The 22,154-nt window shown below is 42.3% G+C and overlaps 6 protein-coding genes and 1 long non-coding RNA gene across 11 annotated transcripts in view; 3 read left to right on the plus strand and 4 right to left on the minus strand.

Annotated features, from left to right (window-relative positions):
* The first annotated feature begins 4,126 nt into the window (after positions 1-4,126).
* Positions 4,127-4,519, plus strand: lncRNA:CR45386 (long non-coding RNA:CR45386). Its single transcript, NR_124997.1, has one exon. It is a non-coding gene; the product is annotated as a long non-coding RNA:CR45386 (long non-coding RNA).
* Positions 4,520-6,213: 1,694 nt separating this feature from the next.
* MESR6 (Misexpression suppressor of ras 6) lies at positions 6,214-8,304 on the plus strand. 2 transcript variants are annotated; one of them, NM_001275104.1, is made up of 3 exons: positions 6,214-6,864; positions 6,943-6,984; positions 7,207-8,304. In NM_001275104.1, the coding sequence occupies exons 1-3, from the start codon at positions 6,354-6,356 to the stop codon at positions 8,106-8,108; spliced, it is 1,455 nt and encodes a 484-aa protein (NP_001262033.1). In that variant the 5' UTR covers positions 6,214-6,353; the 3' UTR covers positions 8,109-8,304. The 2 variants fall into 2 exon arrangements, with proteins under 2 accessions (NP_001262033.1, NP_524154.2); NM_079430.3 differs by lacking the exon at positions 6,943-6,984.
* A 129-nt stretch (positions 8,305-8,433) lies between these two features.
* On the minus strand, positions 8,434-9,761 carry CNPYb (Canopy b). Its single transcript, NM_140832.4, has one exon. It carries the CDS (start codon positions 9,684-9,686, stop codon positions 9,021-9,023), a length of 666 nt encoding a protein of 221 aa, NP_649089.2. The 5' UTR covers positions 9,687-9,761; the 3' UTR covers positions 8,434-9,020.
* A 181-nt stretch (positions 9,762-9,942) lies between these two features.
* Positions 9,943-11,253, minus strand: Naxd (NAD(P)HX dehydratase). The gene is made up of 2 exons (NM_140833.3): positions 10,850-11,253; positions 9,943-10,771 (listed from the first exon to the last, which is right to left on the minus strand). Exons 1-2 carry the CDS (start codon positions 11,174-11,176, stop codon positions 10,196-10,198), a joined length of 903 nt encoding a protein of 300 aa, NP_649090.1. The 5' UTR covers positions 11,177-11,253; the 3' UTR covers positions 9,943-10,195.
* Positions 11,254-11,542: 289 nt separating this feature from the next.
* Positions 11,543-12,608, plus strand: CG14079 (uncharacterized protein). The gene is made up of 2 exons (NM_140834.2): positions 11,543-11,754; positions 11,813-12,608. Exons 1-2 carry the CDS (start codon positions 11,707-11,709, stop codon positions 12,572-12,574), a joined length of 810 nt encoding a protein of 269 aa, NP_649091.1. The 5' UTR covers positions 11,543-11,706; the 3' UTR covers positions 12,575-12,608.
* Positions 12,609-12,666: 58 nt separating this feature from the next.
* Positions 12,667-13,907, minus strand: Gem2 (Gemin 2). 2 transcript variants are annotated; one of them, NM_001275105.1, is made up of 3 exons: positions 13,888-13,907; positions 13,598-13,820; positions 12,667-13,546 (listed from the first exon to the last, which is right to left on the minus strand). In NM_001275105.1, exons 2-3 carry the CDS (start codon positions 13,811-13,813, stop codon positions 13,025-13,027), a joined length of 738 nt encoding a protein of 245 aa, NP_001262034.1. In that variant the 5' UTR covers positions 13,814-13,820; positions 13,888-13,907; the 3' UTR covers positions 12,667-13,024. The 2 variants fall into 2 exon arrangements, with proteins under 2 accessions (NP_001262034.1, NP_649092.1); NM_140835.4 differs by having other exon boundaries at positions 13,598-13,899.
* A 5,017-nt stretch (positions 13,908-18,924) lies between these two features.
* CG14082 (uncharacterized protein) overlaps positions 18,925-22,154 on the minus strand; it is a 33,595-nt gene continuing 30,365 nt past the window's right edge. For 2 of the 3 annotated variants that reach the window (NM_001144498.2, NM_001275106.1), the window contains exon 5: positions 20,387-21,934. In NM_001144498.2, the coding sequence (NP_001137970.2) occupies positions 20,819-21,934 (1,116 nt within the window). In that variant the 3' untranslated portion in view covers positions 20,387-20,818. Of the gene's footprint in view, positions 21,935-22,154 lie in introns of all 3 variants that reach the window. The other variant, NM_140836.2, reaches the window with a different exon arrangement.

A 22,154-nucleotide genomic window follows, 5' to 3' on the forward strand; every position in this document is an offset into this window, starting at 1 on the left:
CGTTGCTCTCCAAAAATACGAACACAGTTGCACTTGCTCTCCGACTCTCCAATTCTCTCCGTCGGAATTCGAAGAGCGAAACCCAATAACAATATTGTATTTGTTAGGCGCAGTATTAAGAAATAACTTATAAAATATTGAATCTTTTTGCCTTCTCGTTTAAAAAAATACATTTGGGAATTACTATTTCGAAACAAACAGTCCGTTACACGCAATGAAAGGAAGAACGCACCCGCGCACACAGGTACGCGAACCGGAGAGAAGAGCAACTCTCCAAAAGGTGAGCAAGAGCCAGTGCACAGGCACAGACCCACTTGGAAATTTGCTCGGTTAAAAAAGGAGAAAAAATGGGGAAAAAAGTAAATACAAAGAGAGTTCCTGAATAAAATTTAGATAAAGTAAAGACTTTGTTTTAATTCTATAAATTACATAAAATTTTTTAAATATATTAAATAATCATATTTTCCCGTATGTTAAATAATTATTTCATAACTGGGTTCGTATTTCAAATTTCCCACCTGCCTTTCTCTCCCGCACTCTTTTGGCACTTTGACTATTTCTCCACGCTGCATACGCTCCCAAAGTTTTGTGTAAAGTTCATTGATATTTTTGTGCTGTGGTATGCGTGTGGCAAGTAAAATGCGTGTGTTCGTGTTGATTCATTGAATTCGCCATCCAAACTAGCTCTCTCTCACTCTCCCACTACTCCCACCACCACCCACCTTACCCTTCGCGATGGAACCTACTTTATTGTTACTCTCTTTTTGCGAGAGCGCGGTTAACATTTCACTTCACTAGAGTGCAAAAGTTAATGGACCACTAATTTAGACAGATAAGAAATTACGGAGCCCAGAAGAATCGGAATCATCAATGGAGTCGCTGTCTACTCTCTAACGAAAGCTCCTGCGCAAATGCTCCTCCAAGAGCCAGTTATATTGGAGACTCGATGAAATGTTTAATTTTATAACCATGACCCTGATATTTACACCCAAAAAGAAGAGACTCACACAAGGATATACGTGTGTACCCATACAGAAATCGCATGGAAGGACAATTTCAAGGATATGCGGCGCGTGCAAAAATTTCTCCACAAACAACAAACTTCCTGCTGCGCCTGCGTTGCACTAGCTTTACATAAAACGCACACCCATACACACCATATACCGTTAGGTAAGGCCCATCACAACGTGCTACTATATACAGATGTACGAACGAACGACTTTCGAGCACAATTTTCATGAATGAAAGTCCCACGCAGCAGCGAAAACCGTTGGAGCAATAAAGAAAGCCAAGCAGACAGAGAGGGAGACAGTCGGCGAGGGAAAGAAACGGCCATACGAAATCCATGCTCAGCCCACGCATTTCTCGCTGCTCACTTTCGTCTTGGCACGCGGCTCCTGAGATTCCAAGGGCGTTATTCCCCAGGACTTTACTCTGCTTTCGGCCCTGGCGCGTGGGAGGCCAGCCGGAATGTTGCAAGGGAGTGCACAGGGAAAAATTGAGCGGCTCTTTAATAAATTACATTTTCTTTCAGCAGTCTCAATACAAAGAAAACATGCGTACTTCAAAAGGATTTCTTTAATAATAAAAACACACACAAAAAATATATATATATATTTATATATAATACTAAGAAATATTTGTTATAATATGAAATCATTTAAGCATTTATTTATTTACGCTTCAGTAAACACAAAAGTGTAAACACACATATTACCATTAATTTTTGTATTCATCGAAAGTTGTACATAATTACTGTCAGTGTATCACTCAAGTATGAAGAAATTAGAAGTAAGCACCTGGATAGCTGTTTCAAAAGGCTGCTCAATTGCGCCTTCCAAGTGTCTTTGGTGGGCTGACCTTGGCGATACATATATGTATTTCTGACAGTGTAGAAGCCAAGGTCGGTCGTCCTCCGGGCTCCATTCTTCGATGACACAAGTTCAAAGTCTGCTCGCAGCCAAAATGGAATACCCAACCCACTTGTATAGCTCAATGAATCACTTTGGGGCATTATCTGTGTTTTAGCAGGAAACTGATGTCGAAAGTGAAGAATTCAATTAAATTTCTGCACCTCACGATTGTCAATCTAAATTGCGCAAGCTACGGCCTTTACCTTGATTATCAGACCCCACGTATAATCAATATGAAGATGATGACGCTTTCCCGAGTGTTTTTATATGGTGCGTGTATAGATCAGTCATAGCCATATCGGCTTGAATGAGTGAAAAGTTCTGAGAAATGGGGGAAATATGGATCATCGTGATTCGCAATGTGCGATACTACTTATATGAGCTTTGCAGGGTTTTATTCATTATCTGGTGTTATTTTTCCACTCATTGTTATCAAGAAAGACCATTAACTGCGTATACTTTCTAACAGATATTTCCCAGCAAGTTATTAGTTATCGCTGTGCTGAAACCTTTTCATAGTTACAAAACTCATATGAGTATAGGATAATTATTGCTACGAGATGAATATTGCCTTCTAATAATTTGGACGTTTATTAACTAGCTGAAGCAATATAATTATTTCTTAAATGCAGTTAGTTAGCTCAACGGCATTCTCCCACACTAGTTTTGCATTCTGCTTTACTGACCTAAAACAACTGGAATGGGATTAAGAATTGGCGCGTCCGCTTATCTGCCATTCATGTTTCCGTTTCGCCCGTTCTGAAATGTGTGTACTCACACTCGCATTCACACTCGCAATTGGGTTCTCGAATCCAGCCCACATCCATATATCCATGTCCAGCCCCCAGAGTTCCGTTCCGCGAGATCTCTGTGAATCACTCGCCCATATGAACAGCGGATGTCGGTGGGCGCCACGGGTCTCTAGAATCAACAATGGTCGATCAACAATCGTCGATCAATGTGCGTTTGACGTTTGACCAGAGCGAAGAGGCTGAAGTATCTCACAGATTCTCAATATCTCAATATATACATATGTTCCCAATCTCCATGATTCTGGGCACTCCGATGACGTCGTTCCAGACAAGTGTTGGTTCAAATTGGTAGCCAAAAACGGTGATAAAAAATTAAATTATCATTTAATAATAGCTTTGATTAAAACAGACATTAATAAATGAACACGAATTTAACAAGTTATGACAAAATATAAATATAAGTTAACATTTCTGCAACAATGCAATTAAAGTTTTTCGTTTTACAATACTATTTGATAATTATAATTATATATCAAATAGCATGCATAGATTGACAAGAAATCCAAGATTCATCCCATATACGAACTGATATCCCTCCTCATCTGAAGATAAGTAATTCGTCATTGTAGAATGTGAATCCTCTTGGGAAGTATCTGTTTCCAGTGCTAAAAAATGTCTAAAAAATCAGATCTGCACCGGACGCTAAAAAAGAAGAAAGGATGACGAGTCGGGACGGCAGATGTGAAAGAATCTGTTGGCTTTGAGCGCCCACGCGAGCAAAAGTTACGATTGATACGAAACAAACGGCGACCTGACCAAACGACTTACCTATTCACCGAATTAGAATGCGAATGACGTTGGTTGTACTCACTTTTGGGATTGGTTTTGTCGGGCCCACTGACTCATTTCACTTTGGCCACTTCACTCAAGGTGGCTTAAACAGCAGCCGGTGCCACGTGTTCCTTCCAAAGGGGAAAGTTATAAAATAAAATAAAATTCACAGGGCTACAGGGAAATGGGGCACCTACGCCAGACTCAAAATCCTGTTGACGTCATTCGGGGGCTGCTCAATGAATTTTCTGCACTTTCTTTACCGGCTTACTGATTGCAAAAGTTGTAAATAACATTGTTCATCACTTAGTCAAGATCATGTGTTTGAAGACATCACGTGGGAAAGAACTACGATTTAGTATGAATAAGTACTAAGTAAGTAAAAATATTTTAAATATTAATTACTTTACGGTTAAGATTGTTAACACTAAAAGAATGAAAATATTGCATAAAAGCTTTCTAAGATTGTATTAAAGTTTAAAGCTTATGTGCTTCAATTGTGATTATAAGCGAAAGATTAAAGATTATAAATTCTTTAACGTTGTTTAAAAGTTGTTGTGGAGAAGAAAGATTTTTTTTTAATATTGAAATATCTCAATGTTCATCTGATTACTGTATTTTTGAGTGGCAATCTAAAAGTAATATCTAGAATCTCAATCAATCTGTATCTTTTTTTGATGTTTACTTTATAGGATTTCATTTTAAAGTAGAGCAATCAAGAGTAGAAATTCCTGCCACCCCCCTCCTCCTTTTTTTGCCATCGTCATCGTGGTTGTCATCGCCCATCCGTGCCATCCTTCCCCAATTGATTCGTCGGAGGGGCCAACGAAGGTTAATGCGAGCCAGTGTTTGACCTCCAGGGTCAAGCTGAAGGCAAATTAATTGCGAGAATTGGGTGCGACAGCTAGAGAAAGCGCAGAGCTGCTGTAATTGATACAAGAACAAAAACGAGAAGCCAAATTGCAGCCAATTGATCGAGTTAAGGGGCCGATGCTCTCGAAGTTGGCACTTCCGTTGCGTTATAAGGGCTGGGGAAAGCCCCCCAATCAAAAACAATTTCTCTCAGTGTGCCAGCGAGCTCGATAATTAGGCGGTCAACATAAGTAACATGGAGATATAGATCTTTCATGGAATCTTCGTCCTTGATTACTGCTCTAAAACCTATAATTGAGCATAATATTTTGGTCAGCAAATCAACTTATACTGGTAACAATTTGATAAGAAAATGTGTGAATTTTTAAGTACTATTTATTACTAGTTTCTAGTGATGCAGTTGTAGTTGTACGGCAATGAAATGAAAAACTTCAACGAGAGCAGACTTCAATCCTAAACGGATTAATTAAGATATCGTGGTAGTAAAGATTTTACATGGCAACGTGGTACTCGGCGTAATGGACGCCACCGAGGGTGTTTCGGCCCACGCGAAAACTTGGCCAAAAATAAAATGTAAACGGTAATAAAAGAAGAGTGTCGCCTATGTATGTACAGGGACACCCACAAAAGTCTATATACAGTTATATTTTTTGATAACGCTCGACGGCGGAAACATTGCACGCCAACGCCCGAGCAGCGCTGTCGGCGCTTTTCCAGACAACCGAGCCGCGCCATTCATTTCCACCAGCTGCAAAGGGCGAAAAAGACGAACGCAGATACTAGCGCTCAGATACAGATACAAAGTCGAACTCGCAGATACACAGACACACACACACACAGCGGCAGTGTTTTACGCATTCCAATCAGCCATGTGGGCGTCCGATTCCCTCCGCTGCAAATGCAAATGTATATATATACACATAGATATACAAATATATACCTACTACATATGTACAGATATAATAAAAACTTATGAATGAAAAGCTTCTGCGCAGCGTGGGCGGAACGCTGGGCCAGCTTTTTGGGGGCTAAAAGCTCCAGAGGCCGCTCAGCACCCCCCGACCCCCGCCCCCCATCACTCGCTCGATGGCAATCGCATTATGCCAGCGTCCAAGCTGCGGATACACACGGAATATTGATTGGAGGCAAAGTCTCCAAATCTGAAGTAACCTTGAAATGTGGGTGGCCGGTGGGCCGAAGGTTGAGGATAAAAGGGTCTTGTGGGGGGGGGGGGCGAGTTGCTGGAGGGGAGTGTGAGACATTTGGATTGCGGATGGCAAAGAGCTCGTGTGCTGGCTGAGCTTATAAAGTGCTGTTTAATTAATGAACACTGCTGTTCGAAAAATTGTTTCAAGAACTTGCAAATTGAAATTCAAATCTTTCCTTGGTTGCACGAGAGTCGCAAGAAGAAGGTTACTCCCTAGTGTCTCGACTATGAGATACTCTCTCCTTACTTCTTATTTTCGTTTACCACTATCAAAGTGATATGAATATAGAAATAGGTGTACTATTTTGATAATATTAAAATATTTTTTTTTTTAGTTTTTAATAAATTTTGTTATTTTTAACATTTTTAACATTTTCTAGATTCTACATTCTAGATTCTAGATTTCAAAGCGAATGCTTTAAAAAATCAAATTTATTTTAAGTTATATCAAAAAATACTCAACGTCTCAAGTAATTGACAAAATAAGGTACAATATATGGAAAATGTGTAGAAAAAACTTTTAAATTAAACGGACACAACTTTAATCGATACATCGATAGTTGGGTCCTATGTAATGTGACCTTATTATAGGGCTACCATTTTTAGCAATACGGGAAACTTGTGCTAGACAGCAATCTGGTCACACTGCCAAACAGCTGTTAATGGTCAAAGACCCCCAAAATATTAAATACAAAAGAAATTAAGTCTGCTTACCGTGCAAGTAATTGAACAGTGTGCTAAGGACCCAGTTGTACAGTCAAAGTAATCCCGAGGGAAATGGAATCGGATACGCTGGACCAGGAGAGTGCCGCGGCTGCTCTAAAAAAACTATCGCCAAGTGAAAGTCCCGAAAGTTCGAAGAAATGGGAGCCGACTTCGGGAGAGTGGGTTGCGGCGGGTGGGGGAGAAGAGGCGCCGCCAACAAAGAGACAAAAGACTGCAGACGAAAAGGAGGAGAATCGGGAGGAAGACGAGGATAGCGAGGAGAGCGTTGATGAGGAGGAGGATGATGGCGAGGGCATCGTCCAGATTGGCGGCACCATCAGCCCAAGGCATTTCCAGCGCATCCCCGTCTTTATCGTCGACTACCACAACGATGTGCTGGAGTTCATCTACCGCTGCTTTGCCACCCGCCACCTTCCGCTGCAGAACAACACCCTTGTCCACTTCGACTCGCATCCGGATCTGGTCATTCCACGGCACATTGCCGCCAGTTCCACCTACCAAAAGGAAACCATGTTAAATGAGCTTAGCATCGAGAACTGGATCATGCCCACACTTTATGCAGGTGAGGATTTCTATGGGGAATCGAAGAGAACTATATTATATAGAAATATAATATTAAATGCTATTATTTTATTTCTAGAAATAGAAAACAATGTAAAAGGACAAATAAAAAAGTTCTATGGTCTAATTTTACTAAGAACTTAATATTTAAAGATTATCTCTTAGTAACTGCTAAATATCCATTGAGTACTGTTGTCAAAAAGATTCCTTTCTACATTTAAAGGATTTCAAACCAAAAACTTATTAACTGTGATGAGTCTAATGACATTAATTAGCTATAATTGCATTTTCTTATAGAAATTAGTGTAAAATAATAACTTATTGCTATATTACTTGCTCTTAGGACATTTCAACCGCGTCGTGTGGCTGAAGAACTCATGGTGCCAGCAGCTGCCCACTGGCAGGCACGACTTTAAGGTTGGACAAAAGGACGATCGCATTGGAGTGGACTGTCCGTTGGACTACTTTATTGCCGACGGCAACTACTGCACTACGGAGGATCTGCAGGATGCCAAGAGCGTGGAGCTGCAGGTTCACGATGCAGACAACGAAAGCCTCAATCCGAACGAATTCCTAACGGAGAAGGACGCCAAGGGATTCGTGCTGGACATAGACCTCGACTTTTTCAGCACCTCCAACCCCTTCTTGGAAATATACAAGGATGCCGATTGCTACAATCAGCTAAAGGAGATCTTCCACTTCGAAAGCGTGGAGAAGGTGAAGAAGTCGGGCACGGCTACTATAGCAGATTATTTGGCCACGGCAGAGAGGCGACAGACTCAGTTGGATGCACTGAAGACGATTTTCTGGCATCTGGAGGAGGAGCGCAATTTCGAGGGACTGGAAAAGCCGGACGAGACCGTGGTCACGCCCGAAGTGTACGCCAAGATTGTGAAACTGGCCGATCAGCTGCAGGAGAAATATCCAGACGATGAAATCGACTGGCATTTGATCTTCGATTCGGGCAGCACCACCGATAATAATGGCTTGCCCCACCACATCAGCATCGCCGAAGAGTTGGAAACGTACTTTGCAAACTTCAAGCGTTTCTTACAGCGCCTGCCAGTTCCTCCAGTGGCCATTACAATGGCCCATTCCGCTCAAGATGACTACTGCCCCCAGGATCAGGTGGCATTCATTGAGGAATGCGTTCTACGCCTGCTTAAGGAGGTTTTTGGCGAAAGACTGCACGACAAAGCCATCCTGCACTATATGGACGATCCTTGGGATGTGATGAAGCTCTAAGCTTATGGATAACTAGGGGTTCTTTCGCCCGCCACTGCGAATTAGATTCTGAATTTACAAAACTCGTTTGGGCGGGAAAACTCCACGACTAAAAGATACCCGTAGTGATTTCGAATTAGAACCTAATGATGGAAAATCCAATACTAATTATAATAATATTTTTTACTTTGAAATATACGCGAAGTATTTATTACAGACAATTAAACAAACTCATTTAATGCAAATTGGGTATATTCAAAATAATTTGTTTTTAAACTTTGAAAGGTTTCGCGACGAGATACCTTTTAAACGACATATTAGGTGCCCCAGTAAAATCAAAATGTGTATGCACAGATAATCTATATTTAATCGTAAATACTAAATGTTAGTTATAAAATGTACATGTATTTAAGGATAACTCTCTTCCATTCAGTGCCGTAGGTTCCTAGAAAATGCGCAAAATCTCATTTATTGACATGGACATGGCATGAACACCTGAATTTCTGGCTGGGGGTTATGACTGGCCACCTCATTGAGGGCAGTCAACTTTTAATTGTCGACCCCAATTCGTGGCCGAAATCAATAAGCCAATGGCCCCAGGCGAAACTTTCAGTAGCATTCTGTGGCTCAGTCGTTGTGGAAGTTATACAGATTAGCTTGAGAGACATAGTGAGTTCACTTAAGCTAATTAAACACTTTTCGCTTTGTTCTATAGGTGGTAAAACTTAAAATGATTTCCATTTCGAAAAAAAGTAAGATCATTGGAATTTAAGTAACTACTACATTTAGTTTGTCAATGCTTGAGTTCATTCAAAAACTAAAATTTGTGTTACTTTTAAAAATTGCATCGACAACAGCTGCACTACATCTACATTTTTCGACATGGAATTACAATATGGTAGGGATTCCTAGGATATACTTGGATTATTTGGCTCACAGCTCCTCCTTGTCGCCCTTGGCTTTTTCCCTTTTGGCCTTTTTAGCCTCCGGAGGAGCAAGCTGCTCCTTGAGGCATTCCCTTTCGGCCTTTTTCTTGAGCACATGGTCCTCGCAGAGATGCTTCTTCAGTGACTTCTCATCCTGGTGCTTAAAGTACCATTCGCTGATGGTTTCCTCGTACTCCTCCAGTAGGTTTTCGCACTGGGTCTTCATTTGGGTGACCTCCACCGGGGGCTTGTCCCACAGCTCGTAGGGTATTCCCAGATCCACCTTGACGCCCTTGTCCACAAGGCCATGGAGCGTCTGGAAGGTCTGGGACATACCTTTGGCGAATCTCGTGCTGTCAGAGCGTTCCTTGTGCAGATTGTACTCCAACACTCGCTCGCACACGTTCTCCAGGGACTCGAGCAGTCGCAGTTCGCTGCGCCGGTATTCAGTGCGCTTCTTGGGCTTCACATCGTCAACGGAGTATCCGATTTCGATGACGTCGTGCGACTTGCCGGTCTCTCCAAGTCGAGCTTCCAATTCGGTGGCCAGGATTTTGCAGGCTTCGCAGCGGTTTGCGTAGCGAACGCCTTGCTCCTCCTCGGGCGAATCAGCTCCGGCTAACTGCAGGACGACCCAGAGTGTTACAAAGCCAGGCAGTCTTTTGAGGAGCATTTTCACTGCTTGATAAATTCCAAAAAAACAATAATAAACCTGACGTGGAAATGCCGCTCGCGAGAAGACCAGTGCTGCAAAACACCAACAACCGAACGGAACCGACGACTTAGCTTTTTCCCGCCAATACCTTTAAAATAATCTATATCAAATCTATTTTCTTTTTTATGATTTATTATCCTACATACATTTAAAAAAAACTTTTATTTTATTTTATTTGTTTATTAAAACAGAAGTCATGCTTAAACGGTTTATTAAAATTGAATCAATATGGTTTTATTATGAATGCCGAAACATTTTATCTGTAACAAGATGCAGCTTTCAAATTAACGAACCAGATGTTCTTACGTTGTTTAAATGCAATTAAAAAATTCCCATAACATTTCTATCCATTCCAATATGTTCTCTGTTAAAGACATTAAAAATCCCACGATAATTGAAAATTCGGTTAATGGTCGCCTTGTTTTAAAAAACAAACAGCTGGAATTAGTTCAAAGTCCAGTAAATGACTATTGAGGATCGCTGTTTTCGAACTCGGTCTGAAATACGCTGGGTATTTGATTGACCATGTCACTGGCCAGTAGGCTGCGGCCAAACTTTTGAAATGCAGCCGCGTTTAACTTTTTCACAAAGTAACTAGAGGCACATGCAGCTACCAGGGCGGGATTGGGTTCACCCGACTGCAGTGACCACGAGAAGAAGGTGGCCAAAGATCCGGAGAGCAGGTCACCTTGTCCACCGCACCTGCGACCGGAACCGCCGCTAGGCATTGAGTGAACTTCGTTGCAGTGAGGGAGATAGATCTTGTCGTTGGCGCCCTTCTCCAGGACAGTTACTCCGGCTCCCAGGAGGGACATTTTCTGGCGCGCCGCCTGGTCATCCTCGCCAAACAGTCTCTGGAACTCCATGACATTTGGCGTGAGTATGACATTCGGCTGTCCACAGATCAGATTCAGATTGTCGTTGAGCAGAAACAGTCCATCGGCGTCTATGACAACTGGTTTCTTGGTGTCCATGCACAGCTTGAGTACGTTGGATGCCGTCTTCAGGATGCCCGGCTCCCGACCCAGTCCAGGTCCAATAACCTTAACGATTCTAAATTTAGCATTTAATTGTATAAATGTAGCATATACGTATGTAGGTGGGGGGGGGGGGCTACTCACAACGACGTGAAGTCGCTCTAACCAGGGCGCTATTCTCTCCACTGCATCCACACAGTCTAGCACTGGATGCACGATAAGATCGGGACTGTAGGACTTGATAATGGCCGACGCATTTGAATGGCAGAACACATGCGCCAGGTCAGCGCCCACTCTTATCGAGGAAATGGCCGCGAAGTACGGCGCTCCGGTGTACTCCAGGGACCCACCGATCACTCCAATGCGTCCGTACTGTCCCTTGTGCTTGTTGTTCACCAGCTTGGGCACCACCGTCTTGAACAGAGCCAGCAGCTTGGGCAGGTGCACTGGAATATCCGAAACTGCAGCCATCTCTACCGGCGGCAATGGTTTTCTTTGTGGACTGTGCCCGCTGTTTACTATTGCTGTGACTAGTGATGCACATTGTGGTCGGGATTTCCTATCGGTTGCTGCTATCACTGTGAGAAATACTTTGTTCCCACGGAAGCCGTATTATCAGTAGTTAAAGCTATAGAAAATGAAAACATGGAAAAATGTGAGTTAGCTAATTATTCTAAAATAGATTTTTTTTAGTATTTTACTATCATATTTTTGTATTATTTCTTAATTAATTCAAAAACTATTCAATTCTTTAAGTACTCTTCACATTGTATAGTTACACTATACATTCTATACACATCACTTTCAACTCTTTTGCTTATCAATCAAAATTCCCTGCGTTATCGACCAGTAATCGACTTTGAAATTCACTTTCAACCGCTGCCCCGGCAACCAGTGGGCTCCAAAACAAAGAACCATGCGCTTTCGCCCCCCAATTCTCGATTCCCGCCCCAAGCAGTTGGCTATTTTCCGGCAGACTTTCACTTAGGATCAGGCAGCAAATGTCCCACAAGAGATTCTACGTAAAGTTAGATCTGCAGCTCCATGCGGTTTGTGGCTATGTCGATTGAAGTGTACCTGTGACATCAAGGCTCCTTCCATTTTCAGCTCACTTGTCCCGGTGTTTGGCTTTGTTCACACGGATATTTGGAGGCCACCATCAAGACCTTGGGCTACTACTTTCGAACTGGACCCATGGAGCCTCGCTTTCCGATGCTGTGCCACGATCAGTTCACGATGGAGGGATACTTCAAGAGCGTGGGCTGCCTGGAGGAGATGCACGAGCTACTGAAAGCTGAACAGCTGGAGATAACCGTCTGGCAGAATGGCCGAAGGTTGGCCTACTTCGTGGGCAGTCTTTCGGATGTGATGCAACCCACTTTTCCGCGCCTGAGCTGTGCCCACAGCTCCAATGTTCAGCTGTTGATGAAGGCGACGCCTGCTTTTCCGGGTATCCTGGCGCCCAAGGTGGAGCTATCTGCGCAGTTGACCACGCAGGATCGGAAAAAGGTGTGCAGCTGCTCCAGTTCCAGGGAGTACTCTGCTCCTCCTGTCAATCGCCACGTTGAGAGCCGTTGCCTGGGCCATTTGGATCAGCCTCGAAAGCAGCAAACCGTGTGTCATGGGAGGCAATCCAATTGTTGTCCAAGTGGCAGTTACGCCGCTTGGAGAGCTGGCTCTCCTGCCCAACAGAAACAGCAGGAACGGCGATTGTCCTCCTGCTCCAGCACAACGCAATTAAGTAGCCTTAGCCAGAGTTCCTCGCTGACGCAGTGCAGCCACTTGTCCAGCTGTAGTTCTCCTTTGGATGAGCATCACAACAGCTGCGATATATGCCAGGCCTACAGGCGCATGTTTCCTTCTTACTGAATAAATTAGCAAAATTATTTGTGTCTTATGTTTTAAGAAAACCTTTGGTGTTAAAAGACTTATGTTGCAACCCGGAAAACAATGGATATTTTCAATAAATGGTCACATTTCAGTACATTTTCCAGAAATAATTGACTTGTGTACATGGGTTAAATGGGTAACTTCTTCATTCAAATTAAGATATTATCATTACTTTTATATTTAAACTTTTATGTTTTACGATCTAATTTTTAGGTTCATTAACAATATGTTGTCTCTTGATTGATATGCATAAATAAATCTGTTTTCTAACCAAAAGAATATAATTCAGCCACAGAAAACTATAAAAATAGTATCTAAACGTAGAGTAATTATATAAACAAAATTACCAGCGTAGCTTTTGGCTTTTTAGTTAACAAAATAGTCGAATTTGCGCTTAAATTAGTGGTTTCTAAACTGGGAATATGATACCTATATGTAATCCTTGAAATCATTCTGTGCGAAAACCTGAACGGTGAGCGTTAGTAGTAGGTTGTAGGGAGCTGCCCGTTGCACTTCGTCCTCCTTAAGTTGATTTCTCAGATGGATGCAGGTTCGGGCGATGTATCGAAGGGTGCTGAACACGTGAGGTTCCAGTGGAAGGTGGAGGCAGACCAAGGTGGCATACAGCCAGCGAGCCAGCCAGACATCGTGGAGAAGGTCTACCGTGGTGTTGGGATCCTGCAGCCACTTGCTGAGCATTTCCAGCAAGAGCTCCAAGTCGTTTTGGGTCAAATGGAGCAGGGTGCTCAGGAGGGGCTGCTGATTCCGGCAGAATTCCTTCCATTTCTCCTGGTCGGAAGTCAAAGGTGGTTCCCCGGACTGGTCGTAGTTGTTGTTGGCCAACTCCTTACGAAGAACTAGGACCTGGGAGCGGGCTGCTTGGAAGGATTTAACTTGCTCATCCCGCCATTCGGGCGTGGGCAGCAGGCACTTGAACGGAGGCAACTCGGGCTAAAACATAGTTAGTTAGTAACTGTTCAGTGGAGAGTAAGCCGAACTTACATTGTCCAACATCTCTAAAGTGGTATTTCCCGTGTTATTCCTGATTTTGGATGATCTTTTGGTCACCACAGCTGGACATCGCTTCCTCTCGTAGAACATGTGCATTAGGTACTCTTCCCCGGACTCTGGCGGCTTCTGGGGGTCAAAACTGCTATCCGGCTCACAGATCTCCAGTGCCTGGAGTTGAAAAGTCTGATCTTCGGGCTCATGCTGCATGTTTACACTGTATTTAATAAATTTGTGTTGAATTAGTCGTGCAAACTCAAAGCCGCCAAGCAGTGTGACCGTACGCAATGTGCCCCTGGAATACCGAGTAGTGTTCTAGGGTTGCCAACATCAAAAAGTGGGATAACGGTAATTTCAAATTGGAATGAGGTTCATAATAAACTTACAACTATTTTTAATTTATTTTTAAGTGAATTATGTTTAGAATATGTGAGAAATATTTCAAAATCATCGCTTTGCTCTTTTTTTTCAGTGCTTGTTTTATGTTGAACAATTTTGGAAGTTTTTTTTATGAGGAATTAATCAAAGCATATTTTCATACAGCCAGAAAAACAAGTGGGTGAATTGGTGTTTGTTACATATATTCTTTGTGTTACATACCCTTAAACTATAATATTATTTAACTTTTGTAAAACAAAAGTTTTTAAAACTCAATTTTTGTGTTTCCCCCGAAGTTGTTCTTCGTTTCATACATGTTGCCAGTCGACAACATTATATATATTTTGCTGTACAAGCTTAAATTGGTAACCCGAAATGGTCATAAAAGGAGTGAGCTTTAATTCGCTGAAAAATTGTATGCTAAAAGAAAGAGATACTTAAGCTTCTTAGGAGCAATTACCTTTCACGAAACACTTTGTGCGTTCGTTTTTTCTAAACATTTTAAATTTAATCACTTGGAGGAGTGGAAAATTTGTTTTCTCGCTGCAAAAAAGGACATTCTTACACAAGCCTCACGCACGTTTATTTTTAATAAACGGCAGGCCAAGACAAAGCGATCTTGGCCATATAACAAAGCCCGATTGTACGCCGCACTTATCCGGCAGCACGATGTCCTTCTGCGAGTCCTGCAAGTCCCAGGACCCCGGCAATAATAGGACTATAAAAAAGGCATTTCATAATTGTCTTACAAGAGTGGGCGGGCAGTCGGGAGTCGGGACAGTGACTGGGAATCGGGGCCGATTTCAGGTTAAGCTTCAGTTCCAGCCTCAGGTGTGTGCGTGTGCAGCTTTTGTGTTGGATCCTTGAGGCCGTAAAATAGCCCACAAGGAGCAGAGGAGCAAAGGAGCCTGGCAGCAGGCTGGGCTCAATTAGCTGTCAGTCGCAGGCCGAACTTGGACCCGCCCGAATCTCCTCCTCCTCCTTTTTGCTCACGTCGCCATTGAATTGACACATAGTCGTTCCCCGGCAAGTGCTGATTAAGCTGCCCGTTTTAGCGTATGCATTAAATTTAAAATTCATTAAAACAAAGGTCAGCGCACAAAATACATTAGCCAAGAGCACAGAGAATAAAATGGAAATATCACAGAGGGGGGAGTCTTATGGATTGTGGATTGAAATTGCGGATATGTCCGGCGGCTGCTAAAGTTTATTTCCGTCTAGAGAAAAAAGAAACCCACAAAATCGCACCTGCAATTAAAAAATCTAAAAATCAGTGAAAACTGATAAATAAGAAGAAATTAATTTTGAAAATTCCTAACTTATTTTATGTAATTAGTTCAGTTGTATTAGTTAGTTGCATTTGTTATAAGCTTTATTACCCTTAAGGGTTCTTCCTTTGCTTAGTTTATTACGGAAATCATAAAAGAATTGTTAAAAGGCAACAAAAACGAGGGAATTGGATGTAAGAAGGCAGCAACATGCGTCGACATCCAGACACTGTGTCGCTTTTCTTGCCCCTCGCCCCCCTCGCTTTTTGGGATTTTTCCCATTGCGTTGGGGCGGGGGAAAACCCACTGCACGCGCTTTCCGTTCGATTCCTTCCTTGTTCCTTTGGCTTTCGCTGCACTGAAGTTTCGAGCTTTCTTCCCGAGCGGCAAAAAATTTATCCGCATTTGTTTTCCTTTACTTTGTAGTCAGCAAAAATAATTTCCATGGTGCATGCTCTCACAGTTTTCCCTCCATTCCTTCGGCCTACGTTTGCATAAAGTATGCTGCCAAAATAATAAAAATACATACACATATATATATATACATAAGGAAAATCTGAACTGCTTATCTGTTTGCGTTTGCTCGAGTGTGTGTGACAGTTTCCCAGCTTGGCTTCTACTACTTTTCCTTTTTGGTTGTTTTTCTTTCCCCTTGAAAGTTATTTGCCCGCAACAAATTTGTGCTGCATGCGCGCCTTTTAACCTTTTCCTTGTGTATCTTTAATCATTTTTAATTGAAATGTAAAAGGTCTGCGAATGCTTCGGCACAGAAGGTCTTATCTGGTTATATAACACCAGTAGCATTTTCCATCCACATCCACAAAGTGACCCCATCATCCAATTTGGTGGATCATCGCTCGCAAAATTTGTAGGCGAATCGGTTTCATCGTGTACGCAATTTAAAAGTTAAATCAAATTTAGTTTGACCTTTGACAAAGGTTACGAACACACAATTGTGCTAAGGCTCAATAATTTCAAGCTTGAAAATATTTTGAAACATGGTTATAAATTGTACAGGTCAATAATTTCAGAGGTCAACAAAACAAGACCACTGGGAGTCGTTAAGGATTAGCAACTGGTCTTGAAATTTGGCCAGTAAACCAATAAATATGTTAGGGAATGTTTTTGAAATTGCGTGGTTCAATTTTAGATATTGCTGGTTAAATAAAAATTACATTACTTTTATAAACAATTCAAATTAAATGGAATTTATGTATAATATATAAATGTAGATAGTTTCCCATAGTGGTTTAATGGAATACGTTCTTAAGTATCTTGAAATTTTTGTATCTAATTAACTTCAAAATATAGCCGAGAATCTGAAAACTGCTTAACGTTTTGAAGATGGCATAACTAAACAACCTCGATACAATTAAATTTATGCACATGTAATTGCCTTCTTTGATTGCATGCATTTATTCCCGGTTTCAAGTAGAGGTGCAATCTTTCAACTTCATGATGCCTACATATCAGCTCCTCAAAAAAAAAAAAAAAACGGAATATATTGCTCTTGTGCAGCGTTTTAGCAGGCCGACAAAATTTCAATTTCTGCCCAAGGCCCCACTGCAAGGACACATCCACAGTCAGAGTCAAGGACTCGACAGATGCTCGCTGCAGCTGCGCCCCGTATTTGCAACAAGTTTAAACACAAAGCGATGGCAAAACCGAAATAAAGCAGGTGCATTTGCGGCTTGGCTCTCAAGGCGGCGGCTCGTGTGTGCTTAAGCCCCGCCCCGCACCACCAAAATCGAGCCAACCGCACCACCCACTCACCCAACCACCCACCTGCTAACTGTTGCCTACCACTTTTCAAATCATCCACATCCGCATGAGCATCCGATGCTCTGACAACCTTGGGTTCTAAAAATATACAGGGCCGGGCGTATCAAAAGGTACAAATACAACGCAGACGGCATCAGAAATACACTCATAAAATAGTGTGGGCATAAAAGTACTCGCTGTATGTATTTACATTCTTATTGTTTATTTAATATTTATTTCAATATCTGATTTATGACTCATTTACATTTATTATCTTAATAAGCGTGCCATTGTACTATTAAAATTTGATACATAAATACAGCAATAATTACTTTCTGTGTCTAATTTCCTTTCAGTGAATCCGAACAGAATCTGTTAAAAGATTTTAATGCGGCCAAAAGCAGAACTGGAAATTGAAAGTCATCATATAGGTCCGTTTCACATGCGGAGAATGGTGGAAAATTGCATTTCAATTATTTGGGCAATCGTAACGCACTCGTTCTTCACTGGTCACACGCTGCGTATACGTAATATACGTACATATATGAAAATACGTATACGCCCCAGCAGCAATCGGAGGTCCTGAAAATTGTATTTACCCTTGTTATAGATTCGTCCACAGCCACCGACCGATTCTGCACTTGGGGCTTTTATTTTTGCTTCTCTGCGGTTTGCGTGCTTAATTATGCACCAGACCCCCAGAAAACCATACGTATGGTATATGTGTATATGCGTGTATGTGGCAATGGACTCTTCCGGCCCCAAGCTCCTTTAATCCGGCCGGGCTTTCGTCAAATGTTCTGGCCTAGTTCGGGCAATCTGTGCCAAATGTCCTTTGCCTTGATTTCAGCCAGTGTTTTCATTCCATTTCGTCTGGCAGGGGAGTCGCTTTGGCCTTTATGGATAAATTAGTTGGCAACACACACACACACACAGACACGAATGTGTGTTACATGAGTATGTGTTGGTTCATATTTGCCCTGGCAAATCAAATTGGATTTGTTTAATTATTTAGATTAGCAACTTACCCCAAAGACAACCGACGACAGCCCGATTTATCACAAAGCCCGAATAACTTTGCGAATTGCCCGAATTCCAACTGTGATTGCCTGGCTAAATGGGAAAGTGGAGATTGAGAACAATTTTCAACTGGGCAAACTGGGCAAAGTTCCCAAAACAACTTATTTCCTGCCATTTGTAAAGTTCTCGTGGCCGATCAATCTGCGTCAGTTCGATTACGCAAATGTGCAACGATGCCAGCTCACTGAGGATTCAATTATCAGTGGCACTTCAAACACGGCATGCAATTTTAATGAACTTCAACTGAATAACTTGATTAATAAAATATACCTTTAGCTGCCTGCTGAAATAATAATGACAACTAATTGTTGACTGTTTTCTTTTAATTACGCATTATGCGGCGTCCACTATGACTATTGACTATTTTTGAACAGTTCAAAGCATTATTATTATTCTTTAATTGAAATCAATTAAATTTAAATAATTTAAAAATACAATTTGTTGTGGTAGAAAATAATCAATATTTGGTGGTCTCTTTGCAAAAAATAAGAACCGCTGTTTTGCAACTTGGGTCTATAATTCGATACGAGCTTTCTTAATTCGATTCCATTAGCAGCAATTATGGTTCCAGGAATTTTCCAACTGCTTGTGATGAAAAGAAATTAACATTATCCTTATTATCTTCGATCCTGCCGAGCCACGTCAGTCTCAATTAGTAATCTGCCATTCCCGGAAGCCAGAGGTAATTCGAGACATAAATGCGATGCTGAAAATGTAACATTTTCAATTTAATGCTCGCCAAGGCGATTGGGAAAAGTAATATAGGGGAAAAAAAGGAAAAACACAAATGGAATGGTTTATTTGAAAATTTCTTCGTTTTATTGTTGCACGTTTCAACTTACTTCAGTTACGGTTACAGTTGGTTTTTCATTTCATCTTTCCATTCTGGTTTTGTGACATTTAATATGCAATTTTTATTTAACCATAGTTGGTTGCACACCAATCGTAATGAAAAAAGGAGAGGTCGTAAAACTATGCATAAATATTGATGAATGCCATCGACAAATATAGAAATAATGCGAATTTATGCAAGAATAGGGAAGGAATAACTTATACTTATGCAACAAAATGTGTATCCTTTAGTCAGCTTTAATATTAATATCGTATATTTAACTTTACATTTAGTATATAATTCTTTACTCTATATAAAACGTGTCTGCTTTTGTTTTGCACATTTTAGGTTCTTTTGGTAGGCGAAGCTCGTAGAGGAAATAGGAAAAAAAAGCTCTGAGAGTTAGTTAATAAGGTTTCTTCAAAAGGTTTAGTTCGATTTAAATTTTTTCTTTTTCGTATTCGTAGGAAAGTAAGGCAGCAATTTATGAAGAATTTGTTAGTCGGGGCTTTTTTGTTAATATCTTTTCGTTATTTTCAACTATTTTCACTAGAGGAAAGTAAGGCAGCAAGTTAAGAGTAGAGAGTTTTTTTGTGGTATTTCAGCAAGTGCTTTGTCACATTTAAGCCGCTTAGATATACATTTATAAACACCCATATACAGATATATAATGCATGTATACATATACATATATATTTGCTTGTATAACTATATATAGCTACCATAAATATGTTAATTAAATATGCCTGGATTTCCATATATATATCATATTATATATCATCTATATCATCTAGCCGTTCAACAACTCAGTACAAATGTATCTCGTTTGTAGTTCCTATTCGCCTGCCAATTTTCCTGATCCTTAAGACTAAAGCCAATTATATAACTCTAACATGGTGTTTTGGAGCTTGTGAGGATAACGAATGAGTAAGGCATAAGGTTAAAATAATAGCCAGTTGCTATGGGTTTTAATTGACTTTGAAGCTCCCACATACAAGCGAATAATAATAATAAAAAAATAATCACAAATTATGAGTTAAAAGGAAATTAATTCTTTGTTTGATATTAATGTGCTGTAATATAAAATAATGCTTCCAAATCAATATTAAATCATATGTCCTCTCAAATTCCTCCACCACTTCTAATTTCCCTTCAAAAAAGTTTATCTATTGGAAAAATTATTTGGACTACTGCAGCGCATAAGCAGTTTTAGTTTCCAAGCAGCTGCCAATTTCTAAATTCGATTTTTAAGAAGAGAACAAAATTAAGCGAGTATTAATGTAATTTGTAGTTTGTTTAAAATTAGTTAGGCACTTCAACTGCAAACAATGAAACTGGATTTGGAATTCCATTCAAAAATCTTCGCTAAATAGGAGCCTAGGAAATGCGAGCTGCGATTTTTATATTTATAAAAAAATATTATTCATAAGTATATTATAAATTTGATGAAACTCTGGCAAGCCTCTTGAAGCTGTTTTTACTAAATGTTTAAGCCTTTAATTTGTTATTTCATTAACTTACATATGCTCCACTGTTGGGGTTTCTTTTGTGGAAAAATTTGCTTTCATTGATAGTTTATCACAAAAATTTCACTGGTCAGCCGTTTTTTACCAACACGAAACGATTTTCATAGGTACTTTTCGAGGAAAATATGTAATCCCTAGAGTTTCATACAAATGTTGGCGACCAGTGCTTTAATGTCCGTTCAAAGGATCTTCGCAAGGATCACTCGAAGTCGGCCTGACGCAGACCCAATTTGCTCCTGAACCCCGACATGTGCTTGCCCAGACTGCGGCCCGCCGACGAGATGATGGAGGACGATGTGGACCCCTCCTCCGCTCCGTAGTTGGCCTGATATGTGACTGGGAGCTCTGGCGACGGGGCCAGGAGCAAACCTCACGTCCGCACGAACTTGTAGACGATGAGGAACACCATGAAGGACAGGGCAACCAGGACGACGGCGGTGACCACCTTGGCGCAGGTATTCAGACCGGACTCATGGGGATTCAGGGGCCGTGAGCTGGTGTGCGTGGCCGACCTCCGCCTTTTGGTGGCCAGGCCACGTGCCAGGGCCGGGAATGCCAAAGATTGCGTGAAGGTGAGCTTGTGCATGGACTCACTGAGGCTGTAGGGACCCACGGAACCGCGGGCAGCGGCCCTCAAGAGCACGTACTCCAGGTCCAGGGCATCGAACAGGGAGTAGCGAGCGGTCATCGTGGAGGACCTGCGCCTGCCGTCGTGCCGGGAGTCCCGTTCCCGATCGGATTGCGGCTGCAGCCAGGGATCGGAGACGCGCTGCTGGACGCCCGCCGCGCCCACAGCGTAGGCGGAGCCGGAGGAGGTAGTGTTCGCACCACCCGCACCACCGGCACCGCCCAGGCTGACCGCGGCCACGGATGTCAGCGACGACGTCGTCGACGAGGAGGCCGAGCACAGCCGCAGGTTGGTGGCCAGTCCATTGTCGTGGAACTCGTTGGCGTCCTCGATGGAGGTCTGATCCGGAGAGGTTTGTGCCCGCTCCAGCGCCGCCGCATGTTTCATTCGCAGGGCGAATAGTCGGGCGTGATCCGGATGCAGCAGGGCGCTCGACTTCCTCCGCCCGTTGCCACTGGGCACCACGCATATGCTGTTCCGCATGCTCCTGCGCCCCAAGGACAAATTGGGTGATCCCTGGGTGGGCGTGCTGGTGGGCGACACATGGCAGGACCCGCCGCCCGTCTGGCCTAGCGGCAGGTTGTGAACGCCCGGCGGAGCTATGAAGGCGTTCGGCGAGGGCGAGGCCTGCACCGAATCGATGCCGGAGTCGCCGGCATGCAGGGTATCACAGTACAGAGAACTCCGCCGGTCCGTCGACAAGCTGAGGTGGTTGCTGCTCCTCCTGGCGTTCAGACTCAGGTTGGTGCTCCCGATACTGCCACTTCCGCTGGCCACGGCTGTCGGACTGCTGACACTCGTCTCCACGATGGCCGGGAACACGAAGGACTGGCCATCCGCTTCGCCGCGCGGCGAATCCTGCAAGAGTCCAGATCAAATATAAGATAGGCTACATTTGAATCCTGGATAGGATCATTCGAGGAGTTACTTAGGGGATTCGGGGAGCTTTCAAGCCGGTTCGCAAGTGCAGTGTGGGATTCGCTGCTTATTCGGGAATAGTGGTATATTCTCAGAGGTGACTTGATTAGTTAGGTGGTTCAAAAACGTAGTTCAGTGGGTGGGGGGGCTTGCCTTTTTA

Source organism: Drosophila melanogaster, chromosome 3L (assembly GCF_000001215.4).
Source record: "Drosophila melanogaster chromosome 3L".
NCBI classification, from domain to species: domain Eukaryota; kingdom Metazoa; phylum Arthropoda; class Insecta; order Diptera; family Drosophilidae; genus Drosophila; species Drosophila melanogaster.